This window comes from Columba livia, chromosome 9 (genome assembly GCF_036013475.1).
Source record: "Columba livia isolate bColLiv1 breed racing homer chromosome 9, bColLiv1.pat.W.v2, whole genome shotgun sequence".
Lineage (NCBI taxonomy): Eukaryota > Metazoa > Chordata > Aves > Columbiformes > Columbidae > Columba > Columba livia.
The window spans coordinates 21,864,491-21,876,833 of NC_088610.1; the positions used below are offsets into that span (position 1 = coordinate 21,864,491).

At 50.0% G+C, this 12,343-nt stretch overlaps 1 protein-coding gene and 1 long non-coding RNA gene across 2 annotated transcripts in view; one reads left to right on the forward strand and one right to left on the reverse strand.

Moving 5' to 3' along the window:
* Positions 1-264: 264 nt before the first annotated feature.
* The window catches only part of LOC135580189 (uncharacterized), a 28,861-nt gene continuing 16,782 nt past the window's right edge, over positions 265-12,343 (reverse strand). Inside the window, exon 5 of the long non-coding RNA XR_010474489.1 lies at positions 265-9,483. This is a non-coding gene — a long non-coding RNA (uncharacterized LOC135580189). The remainder of the gene's footprint in view (positions 9,484-12,343) is intronic.
* The window catches only part of KY (kyphoscoliosis peptidase), a 32,644-nt gene continuing 24,733 nt past the window's right edge, over positions 4,433-12,343 (forward strand). Inside the window, exons 1-3 of the mRNA XM_065073109.1 lie at positions 4,433-4,488; positions 9,701-9,750; positions 11,019-11,072. Coding sequence (XP_064929181.1) covers positions 4,448-4,488; positions 9,701-9,750; positions 11,019-11,072 — 145 coding nt within the window. The 5' untranslated portion in view covers positions 4,433-4,447. The remainder of the gene's footprint in view (positions 4,489-9,700; positions 9,751-11,018; positions 11,073-12,343) is intronic.

Genomic DNA, 12,343 nt, shown 5'->3' on the forward strand with positions numbered 1-12,343 from the left:
CCTCTGCAAGCCACGGAACAGCACCCTGAGCATCCCTGGGCTCTCGGGATCCAGTTCTGTGCAGACACACGGCATAACGGGGAGGATTTGGAAGCGATAAGGACAGAGCCGATGCTGCAGAGGTTGAGCAGCGCTGGTGCCCGGCTGCAGCAGGAGGACACGGCAGCTGCCTGGGCTCTGCACACAGGTTAGAAAGCAAAATGCAAGCCCATTCTTTCAGCTAAGCCATCTGCAAGCACTCTAAGCCAAACAAAAGGCTGAATATTGAGTTAACAATTTAAAAAATATACTCTGATTCTTTTATTTATCTGCTCATTTCAGTTTTGTTTGCAGAGTCCTGGGGTGAGGGCGAACGCTGCAAGCAAAAGAGCGGACAAAACCAGCTTCACTTGCAACTGAGAAGCTCGGTTGCCTTTGCCGTCTCGGGAAGGATTTGCTTGTTTTATGTCTCCCAGCATTTTGGAGGTTGATCCTTGGTTTCCTGGAGATCCCCAGGTCCAACGCATCCCCTTAATCCCTTCTAAAGAGGTGTCTGGCCCAGGGACTGAGCACGGGGACAGCCTGACACAGCAGACGTGCACGCCAGGTAAAAAGACATCTACAAAAAAACAGGAAAAACCCCTTTATCAGAACAGCCTCTTGCAGAAAGTCAAAAGCAAAGTCACACCAGACATCTTTCAGAGAAGCAACTGCAGCCAGCAGGGTAAAAGCAAAGGCCACGCTCGGCCCCCGCAAAACCGAACCCGTTCACGTGCTAATCCCAGTGCGAGCAACCCGAGCTGGCACCGGCCACCGCCAGTTGTCTGACTTCAGCATTTGGCAGCGAGGGCCGATGGATGAACAAAAACCTGTAGCGCAGGCGCTGGCTGCCCGAAGTCACGGGTTGTTCGCTGTCAGCAAACGGAGCCCGGGGGAAAAATAAATACAGAGAACATCTTGAATTTGGAGAGCGATTCCTGGCAATACCCCTGCCTTGGCTTTGTAGTGCCTGCAGCAGGTTTTATGGTGCGGCCAAGGGCAGGGAGAGAGCTCGCACGTGTCTATGCAATGCCTCCAAGCTCGGGGATATTTCATTCAACATTTGCTATTTCTGAAAACAAAACCAAAAAAGCATCATAATCCTGAGGTCAGAGCAGAGGAGGAATGAAGGCAAAGAATGGATTTTGGCAGGAGGGTGATGTTGTGAAGGGGTTATATTCCAGGGGACGGCAGCCTGATGCTCCCGTGGGACCAGCCAGCCCCATCCTCACTGACAGCCTGGCCCCACGTGTCCGTCCCCACGGATGCTTTTGGAAACGCCACCTGTACATGTGCAACATCGCGACGGGAGACGCCGCTGTGACAGGGCTGGCACCCGCCCGGGAGATGCTAAATAAGGCCACAGAGGTACGGGCAGGATCAGTTTAAACAGTTAAAGTTTCATTTTAATGGACACCACAGCGGGGAAGACATCCCCCATGGCAGAGGGTGAAGTGTGGACTTTTCTTTCCACGGGACAGGTTTTGCAGCCGGCCTCTCTGAGATGATTTGTATGTCAAACTCCACCATCAAGCTTCTCCAGCTTGAACAGCCAGGATCTACAAGCATCTCTCTTCCCAAAAAATTATTATTATTATTAGCATTTCTGGGACCGGATCAGACAGCTATCTGCGGGAAATAATAAGGCAAAAGCAGGTGGTGCCTTGGCACACCTGATGCCTCATCCAGCCCTTGTTTTACGAGCCTGTGCTTTGCATCAGGGTGAACTCACCGCCACTTAAGCAGATTGGCTCAAGGACAGCTAATTAAATAAGGCCGAGCAAATTAGTCCTTGGAAATAATGGCTCTAGCGAGTCTCACATCTTTACGTCCTTGTGAAGTGACTGTGAGCTGGTCTGTTTCCTCACTAGGGAAAACAGGATATATCATTTTCCACACCACCAGCTGACCCCAAAGCTTCCTAGTTCAGTGGACGGAGAGGTTTTCTAACTGCTTGCGAGGCTGGTAGGACTCTGGTATCAGCTGCAGATTCCAGCATCCCACCTCACCGGGGCGAGCAAGGTGCAGGTACCCACGGGACAGACACCAGGCGACACCCCCACGTGTCACTGAGCAGAATCCCACCAGCGATTGCTTCATAGTTTGCTTTTTCCTTCTCTATTCTGCGTTTCTTTTGGATTTGGGGCTGGAGGGGCCACAGCTTGGCCCAGCTCCTGTTGCAGTCCCACTGGCATGGGGGACTTAACAATAATTACTAATTAAGCGTGGGCCAGGTGAGGAGTAGTAGGGCTGGAAAGCAGCTGTAATATTTCCCTTTTAAGAGAGCGGCAGGGCAGGAGCTGGGAGCTAAGTGGCAATTGATCTTCTACCAAACAGCATTTTGAAGCAAACGATTAGGGATGAGCCAGTTGTTGCCATTTATGTTTCCCATGGTTGATGGGAGGCTCCAGCTCCCCCAGAGACAGGAGAAACAGCCCAGTAAAACACCGAGAGCACAAAATATATTTACAAGAGCAGTGTATTTGGGAGGAGACCCTTCTCAGACAGATAGACAGAGTCGCATCCATGGAGTTCTTCGGAAGCCTTCAGCGAAAACCAGCTCTAAGCCCCTCAGCCGCTCCCTCCACCATTTGGTCCAGCCTAAATCAGGCAATCCCAGGGCTGGTACCAGCGTGAGCTGCAACACAAGCCACACAGCCAAATATTAATAAACCTGGTGGTTAAGCCCACCACCCCAGCTTCGGACATCACCCCGCGGTGAGGGCAAGAGCACTGTTATCAAAGCTGATGTGTCCCCAGCCATTTATTCTGCTGCTCCTGCCTCTGTGTGTTTGGGCACAGAATGGGAACGCAGCTGGAAATCAAGTTTTGCCCTTGGTGTGTTTAACAACCGGCACCTCTCCGGGTGCCTGCGCACAAAGACAGGCAATGTCATCTTCCCGCGGCTCTCTTAACTGCTTATCGATCCCAAAGAGCCTTCGAATGGATTTCTCTGGCTAGCTATCATCCTCCACAGCCTGGGAGATCCCCTCTATATTATAAAGTAGACATCTCAGTTATAGCTTTATTTACTGCGAATGAGCAATTAAGCCATCCTGGTTCGATTTATGGCCAGCACAGATAACTCCTCTTAACACAAGTCAAGGCCAGTTTAACTTTTAGATGCTTTCCTCTTGCCAGGTGCTAAAAACCAGCTTCGTTTGTGCATTTTTTTACACATCTAGCCCAAATTCAAACCTCTTCTGTCATCAGTCCAGACCAAGCTGGGAAATTATTCCCCAAAAGTGCATTTAATGCATGTCCACTGTGCTCATCGCAGTCATGAAGTCAGAGTTCAACTCATCCCGCATCCTGAAGCCGGTATTTGGGATGTTGGTGCTTTTGGTACCCAACACTCCGGGGATGCAGCACGACGGCCGGCATCCCACAGACAAAGCCTCCTGTGAGTCCCAGCTTCAGCTGCTGTGCCAACAGTTTTGGGCGGATAAGGTTCACACTTCACCAAAAATCACCCAGATTGATACAGATCTGCACTTTATTAATTTTTCCTACGACCAGCAGCAGATTAACCCAGTCGGAGACCAATCTAATTTCTCAATAACGCCTGGATTTTCCACATTATCAAATTCATTTCTCACGACCCACTAGGGCAGGTAGAGTTTCGGTAGCCGGGTAGATCACCTCAATGTTGCTGCGTAATGTTCCTTCCACACCTGCTAAAATATGCCCCGCTGTGTGCTCCCCTCTCCAGATGACAGTTTGTGGTATTTAAAGAAAATCTCTTTTCAACTAACTTCATGTCTTGGCAGGACAGAGCACCAAGACTGGGGAGAGCTGCAACCCAGGGGAGTGGGAAACGTCTCAGCATGCTGCTATTTTTTTGTAATTATACTATTAGAAAGCTTCTACGTAATATATAAATGGATAGAAATATCAATAATGCTAGCCTGGCTATTTTTGAGCTCATCCTTGCAAAGAGAGATGGGCTGTGCTCTGCACGCCAGCCCCGCTAACTCAGTGTTGTGTCCCATCTCTATTGCGTGACTGAAATGAGATTAATTTGTTTTTTAATCTTATCCATGTTCCTGGAGCAGGAGTTATGGGGTGTTTGCAGTGAAGCACCCTGGTAATAACCCCAGGGTGTTCCAAGGGCAGCCACAGTCTCCGTGGGTAAACACTTCCGGGCACAATTGTGGGTGTCACCACGCACCAAACACGCTTTCCCTTTTGCTTTTCCAGCCCCACGCCCAGCTCGTTTCCCTGGTGCCTCTAAGGGCTCTACAGCAGCACCCATGTTTCCTGATGCTTTCAGTCAAAAAACCCACGGGTGACTCAAGTGCAAAGCTCAGCCCCGGCGGGAGCACATAATCCATCGCGTTTCCTCCTTTTGCCACAACTCATCTGGTTTACTCCAAGGAAGCGAAGCTGCCAGCTGTTCCATCGAGTCCCACCTTGCGTCCTCACCTGCATGGGGAACATCAGAAGCTTCTGCATCACCTGGGCAAGGAGGTAACAACAAACCCAGACGGCTCCTTGCTGGTTTTTAGAAAATATCGCAGTATACATCAGGTCCCCACAGAGACAAGATGGCAGCACTGGGGTGGGATGATGCTGGTGGGGACTGGGAGCACTGGGACAGTCACCACAACCCCAAGGGGGGATTGCGGATTTACACTTGTATTTGGCTGTTTACCCTCAGACATAACGAGAATAAGAAGGGGGGAAAATAAATACCTATATCCCTTATATTTTTCCCCTTTCTTGCACTTCAGATGATGTCTGAATATTAATTTAACAACTTCCAGGCAGGACAGTAGCCTTCTTTTATTGTACAGTGACAAATTAATTTAGGGGGAAAAAAAAAGCATTCAGCAGCTGAAATATGGTATTATTCCTCGCAGCATTAATTGGTGGCATCAGTACTGTGTAATTTGTTACTGGTAGCATATTCCTGTACGGCTTCATTTCCTTAAAAGCATGGGAATTAATTAGATGTTTGGAGCGGCAAGGGACTGGCAGGCACCGAGCATAATGCGGGTAACCACCGGCGAGGCTGCACGTGTGCGTTACAGGGTAATAAACCACTGGTGTAAATACCACAGCTCCCCTGACTTACAGGGACTTATTTACACCGAGGCAGATGTAAGAGTTTACACCAGCTGAGCATCTGCCCCTCTCTAAGCACAGAACAAGAATTCATCTCGTTTAAGTAATCAATGGCAACATTTGATCGCTGGGGTTGGTTTCTAAGTCACTGAGGATGCCTTTTCCCAGCTCAGTAGTTTCTGATGGGAAATCGGGCAGCATCCAGCCCCGTGACATCATAAACCCCTGCGATGTCATCAGTCTCATGAATCACAGCCCTTCTGCCAACACTGTAACTGTATTTTTCCTCCTTTACTTTTATTTGCTGAGTAACTCCGGGTAGGAAACACCCATTGTAAAAGCAAACAGCCCCGGGGAAGAGCTGCTGGGGGGTTATTCCCCTGGCTCAGTGTTTGTTAGTCTCATTTGGAAGTACATTTGTGCCATTTACTGGAAAAACAAAAATTAACATTTCCATGAGCCAAAAAGCATGGAGTTACTGTATCTTGGACCTTTATTGTAAAGTGCGGTCAATACTTCATTATGGGGTCAGAATTAAAACAGACAATGGCTCTGATATCACCAGTGCGATGAGTTAAAACATTTCCCGACAACCCTGTCACCGTCTTTTATCATTTTAAGCAGCGCAATATGTGATATAGCCAGGGCAGGAGTTTTTCTGGAAGCTCAGGAGCCTTTGCTGGGATCCGATAGCCCAAGGCACAGCTTGAGCACCAACAACTTCAGCTCCTTTTTGACTCCTTACAGGCTAAAGAAGATTATAAATCAAAACATAGCGTGTCCAGGGGTCCTCTGACCTCGCACTAAACAGGGTTACACTCAGAAAACCTTCCCATGTTTTACAGCGGGCATTATATATTTATATAAACTCGCCCTTCTAAGCGCTGACATGTGCGCTTGTTGAGTGTTGCACATAAACCAAATACGAGATACTTCAACCAACAGCTTCAAGATGACATTTGGGCTGCTCAGCAAATAGCAGAAATGTTACAGGAATTAGGACAAAAATTCTCCCGTTTCCTACTTTCTCGTGAGCCTTGGATAAAAGAACCTTCCTACAGGTAAATCAGTAACTCTGTTATCAAACCTCCACTAAAGCGGATCAGAAACAACTTGAAGTCATGGCTGGTAACTAGTGGCAGCGAATTTCCCAACGGAGGGCTGTGGTATTAACATTTAAAAAAAAATCACGAGACCCTCAAATATCACGACACTAAGTCTCATGACCTTTAAGCCAACTAGATTCAGGTTTCTTTATCTTTGACTCTCTCTTGCTTTGCTTTTGGGTTGGAAACAAAAGACCTTGGTAGGTTTAGGGAACATTGCAGAGAGTCACCATCACCCATTTCTTCCCAAGTTTGCATTTCTGGTCCCCTAAATTCAGTTATCTTAAGTGCCAATTTATTTTTAAATAGTTCATTTCAGTGCTGATGCATTTCGATAATCCTTGGGTTTAAGCCAATTTGTGAAAGACTTAAAAGCTCGGTTGAAATTAATCTCCTTTTGAAGCTCAGTCTGACCAGAACCAACATTAAGTGGGTCCTGAAGTCTGTCCAAGTCATCTCAGAAAGAAAATCTCTTTCCACCAAGCTAGAAACAGCATTATGCCTTTCACAAGTTAGAAGGAAAGGAGAGGACTAAGATTCAAAGACAGAACATTAAAGAATTCCATAATACTGAGGTCCCAAAGCACAGCCCTGCACCATGCCCCCATGTGCACAATACCCAACAGTCCTTATCCAATCTTTTTGCCACGTTTCTGCCTTTGATAACACATTTTCCCGAAAAAAATCAAAACGGAGCTCAGAGAAAGCCTTGCACTAATTTTGTTGGCTGGAATCAAACCGCAGAGTCAGGCGTTCGATGGCTGAGCGAAAGCCCTTTCCCGCTGCATCGCCAAGGTGTGGACTGGAGATAAAAGCCCCGTTTCTGTCCAAGGCACCGGCTGCAGCCACTGTAAGCGAGGGGACGGGCTCTGCTCCTCCGCTCCCCCATCCTTCTCAGCATCACGAGGTGCCTCGTGGCTCCCAGCCCTCGGCTCTACCTGCTGCCACCAGCACCAGCGCATCCCCAGGTCACCCCACAGGTAGGGACACCCCTGAAATCCTCAGGGTGACAAACAGGTGCAGAAAACCATCCAACCCTGCTCCTCACATTCAGCAACCTCGCTGGCTGCTGCATTGCAAGCCCCTTGGCTGCTCCACATTGCACCAAGGCTGGATGGAGCCGGAGGCTGGGGGACGCTGCAGCCAGCTCAGCGTGACACCCAAGCGCCTGGGCCAGCTCTATTTGTACGTATGGATAAATATACACAAGGCAGAGCTGAAAAGACAGAGTCAGCTCCTCTCTGAAGCCCTGCAGCTCCTGTTACCAGCAGATCCCCCGCGGCACGCACGCTCTTTATAGCAGCCGGCAGGCTGGCACGGCACGGAGCAGATGGTCAGAGCAGCTTGGCCTGGGGCCGCTGTCAGCCCACGGCTCCTCATCTCACATGATGCCCACCATGCCACCTGGGACACCGCACAACCAGGGACAAAGCCAGAGTCATAGAATCACAGAATCAATAATTTTGGTTGGAAAAGACCTTTAAAATCATGGAGTCCAACCATAAACTAGCCCTGGCACTACTCCATGTCCCTGGGAACCTCATCTCTGTGTCTGTTCAACCCCTCCAGGGATGGTGACTCCACAGCATTTCTTTGGATGTTGCTCAGCTCAAGTTCTCAACGTGACTTGGGTCGCACCCACAAAACCTTCTTTTAACAATGTCCCCAAGCAGATTCTTTTCCTTCTTGCTGTCACCTCTCTGGAGCTGGAGAGGAAGGAGGTTAGAGAGCAGACCTGGAGGAGGAACGAGCTGTTTTGCTGGAAGAGCAAGGCCACGATGTGCAGGGAAATCACAGAATCATTTTGGTTGGAAAAGCCCCTCAAGATCATCCAGTCCAACCATAACCCACCCCTGGCACTGTCCCATGTCCTGAGAACCTCATGTCCGTCTGTCCAACCCTCCAGGGATGGTGACTCCAGCACTGCCCTGGGCAGCCTGTTCCAATGCCCCACAGCCCTTTGGGGAAGAAATTGTTCCCCACATCCAACCTCAACCTCCCCTGGCGCAACTTGAGGCCGTTTCCTCTGCTCCTGGCGCTTGTTCCTGGGGAGAAGAAATTACCCTATGTGTGGTACTCAGGTGTTTCCCCCACAAACTACATGTTTTGCATCATCACCAGCAAACTAGGGATTTTTTTGCCAAGAGCAATAGCTGCTCCAGCCAATTGCACGAGAGCCCCAGCAGGACGGGTGCAGGAGGGGCTGAGCCCCTGAGCAATGAGTTGGTTAAGGAATTATTGCAGCATTAACGGAGCCGTGAGCAGGTGAGAACCTGAGCCGCTCTCCTCCAAACTCCAAACAGCGCTCGCTCAGCGAACACGGGCTGCGCACGTCCGTGGAGAGGAGAGACAGCAGCGTCCAGCTTCCTGGCACTCGGGGAATCCTCCTGGATCCCCTTACGTTCATGTGTCCTTGGCTCATCTCTGTACAGTTGAAAAACACTGTAAGGGGAGCCAGTTAATTGAGACAGCCGGTCTCGCGGAGCAAAACCCAGGGAAATAGCTCCTTCTTGTTATGCTTAATTGGAGACCTGTTGCTTTAACCAAACCAGCCTCGTCCTGCTTTCTGGAGATGCTCCGCAGCTTGCATTATCCTGCCGGTTGGGATTAGAGGGGCCATGGTGCCCGCCAAAGCTGCGCATCGCTCCGGGGCTGCTCTGCACCACAGTCCCAACATTTCAACTCACCCAATTAACCAGAACCAGGGAAGTATTAACGGCGGTGGGTGGATGCTGCCATGGGAGCAGGGGCTGCAAGGAGGCAGCATTATTGTGATAGCACTCAGTATTTACTCTGTGATGCATGTCACAACCTGTGCTGCGTTAGCTTACAACTGTTCCTAGGCGCTGCCACGATACAAATAAATAATGATAATAACACTTGGGCCCTGGGGGAGTCTGCCATCTGACCCAGCACCGATGGAAAGAGCAAGGCGCTGGCTGCCTGCACTCACCGCCAGTGGCTCGGATCCGCTGACATTTGGCTGTGGCACGGGGAAAGGCCAGCGGAGGTTCCACAGGAACAAATCAGAGCTGCAGCACCAGAATTTATTGGTGCAAACCATCCATGAGCAGATGAAGTGCGAACACTGAGTGCACCGTGCACAGCCCCCACCCAGGAGCCCTTATCTTACCTTTTTTGTGGCTGCTTATTTAAAATATACCTTTAGAGTGATGAAGATGTTTCGTCTCTTTGGTGAAGTGTTTTCCCTCGTTGAACAGGGACTGGTCCTCACTCCCTCAGCTCTGCGGGGGTGGTCAGAGGGGTTGGGTCTTCTTTTGCTTGAACAGCCCTAAATCAGACAGGGCCAGCAATGAGGAGAGCAGGACATGCCCCCAGCCCAAAGGTCCTGACACATTCCCAAGCCGCGGGGCAAGGAGAAGGTGAAGATGCTGCCCTGTGCATCTCACCAATGGTTCACCCTTGAGAGAAACCATGTGAAAGAAGCAAAACACAGATTTGAGAGAGAACTACTCGCTGGAGAGCTGAGGGTAGTGTTGTCCTTGCAGGCTGTGCCGGTGCTGTGGAAGCGAAGACGGAGGCAAAGCCAACGACCTCTGTAAGTCAGTTGTGGGACCAGCACTAGATTTGGTGGCACTGGTGGTTAAAAAAGCAATCCGAAGTATGGCAGGCTGGGAGGGATTGGTTTGGGGAGGACACTGCCTTAGCTCTCCCACTTTTCCACTTTCCAGAGGTCTTGGGGAAAATAAAATAGCTTTTGCTGACCTTACCAAGCAGGAGGGGTCAACTCCAAGGGAAGGTGTATCAGGGACTGGTACACAAATTACCAGCGTCACCTTTGTGGTTCCCTAATTTTCTGGGAACTAATAAACAGCATGAAAGATTAAACAAGGTCTTTGATTTGGGAGCAATGCCGCAGTACCGCACAGCTTTGCCGCTTGTGTTTCAGTACAGTTTTGTACTGCACTTCTGAATTTGCTCTTCTTTTACCTCTCTAGAAGAATATCAATATTTAATAAAACATTTCTGTAAAGGAGAAAAAAAGAACACTATTCTTGTTTGCAATAAAGTGACTGATCCTACTTCCCACTGAGTTGGGCTGCATTGAACCTAAGCACGTCTGCTCTTGCCTTTAAAGCTGATCTGTGTGCTCGGCTGGGCTCATAGGGAAGGGAGAGTGGCTGCTGGTCACCAGCTCATCTTCGAAAGAACCAAATGATGGGCTTTGCCGAGCAGAGCAGCTGTTCCAGCGCTGTGGTAACCCTGGGACTTCTCTGAGCAATCGGAGGGAGCTGGTGGGAGGGGAAAGGCAAAGCTGAGCATCGTTCCTGGGGTCACGGTCCTTGCTCACTTCTCTCCAAAGCTGAGGCTCAGTAGGAGCTGAGGAAGTAGCAGAGCCCATCACGTTTCCAATGGGAAAGCTCTCAGCGCTGTCCTTGCAACTGCCTCAATGACAGGAATAATGTGCCGCAGAGCTACAGGGGACAAATGGTAAATCTCCAGCTAAGAAAAAGATAATGCAAGCACAGAAGTGAAAATTCATTACTTGAGCCTGCTCGAGACCCGGCCTGAGGGGTTCCCTTAGGTTTTCTGGGTTGCTTTAACCTTTGGGTCTGGCTCCCACACTCAGGCCCATGTGCTGTGCCACTGACTGTGCTTTCCTCACCCTTTTTTTCCCCCATTTCTTCATCAAAACAACTTTCTCCTTCTCCAAACAAAGCGCCCTGCATCCCACCAGACTCGCAGCATTGTGCCCTTCGGCACTCAGCTTCCTGAAACTGTGGAAGCGGAACAAAAAGCATAATGTGATTTTTGGTCAGCTGCTCGAGGAGAGGGTCTAATGACATTTTCTCCTATTTCCAACAGCTGACGTGGAGGCGGGAGCAGCAACTGGACAAGACAGCCAGCCCAGCTCCACAGGTGAGCTCATTCCCTCCCGAGTGGAGAAGTCTTTCCTGACTATTTCATGGTCTCCTGGGGCAGGAGGGATTTATTTCAGCACTGCTAATGCTGCTGAGGATGCCCCGGCATCCTGCCAGCTCTCTGCAAAGTTAGAGATGCCCATCAGGCATCTCCATGGCAACCACAGGATGCTCGTTGCAGCCGGACACAGTGCCCGTGTCAGAGCTGCAGGCTGTCGGGTTCACCTTCCACCGCTTTTTGGAAGGGCAACGGGAAGTGAGAGGGTGTCTGGTCCGTCCCAAGGCACTGCCAGGCTGCTGGAGGAACCGGCCAACCGGCTCTCCTGAGCTGGCAGCAAAATACCTGGCAAAGTGTGAAGGTTTGGCCGGTGCAAAAATGCTTTGGTGTTTTGGATGTGTCTCACGACTGGGGTGAGCAGCAGTGAGCGCAGGCAGCTCATACCTGGCACAGCAAACAGCCCATGTTTGCGGCAAGCACCCCGTTTTGGGTGGGAATGGCTGTAATGTGGTCACCCTGAGAGAAGGTGTGATCCTCGCGGAGGGCAGCAGAGGTGGTGAAGGAAAGAGCAATCGTGTTTGCCTCCTGGACCTTGAATAGCATCCCTGCCCACAGCTCAATGCGAGGAAGTGCGGCTCCAAGCAAGCGTTTACCTTTGGTCCTTGACCAAAGAAAAGGAGTTTATGTGTGGAAGAAGCAACCCTGCCTCCCTTTGGACACATTTTTTCTGCCAGCCAGCTTCACGTGTTGTGAGGGACACAGGAGAGCTCCTTCATGTCCCTCCTAGTGCTGGGAACACACCAGCACTCCTGGTTCAAGGACCCCTATATAGCATAGCCAGGCCCAGCTCACCCTAAATTAAGTGCATCCATCTCCTATTGGCATCCTAACAGCTCATTTGGTCCTGACAAGCACCACATTCTTCATCCAAGGGCACCTAAGAACACACATTGGTAGATGCAGTTCAGAGAGGTACCCACTGAACCACCTCAGTTACTCCTCACAACACAGATCTCACAGCAAATTCATCTCAAAGATGAGACAGTTTCTTCAATAGCTTCTCTAAGCCATCAGCATACTTGCTTTTGTCACCACAGTTGTGTCATGCAATAGCTCAGGTGTCCATGACCACCACATAGAGCATCCAGCTCCTTCCACAGCCTCCTGGTACCTTGGGTTCAGAAGAAATACCCCCGGTGAGAACAGTTTCATGACCTCACCTCCAACTGACAGGTCCTTGAGCTGTAGCTCCAGGGAAATGCAACCAGGGA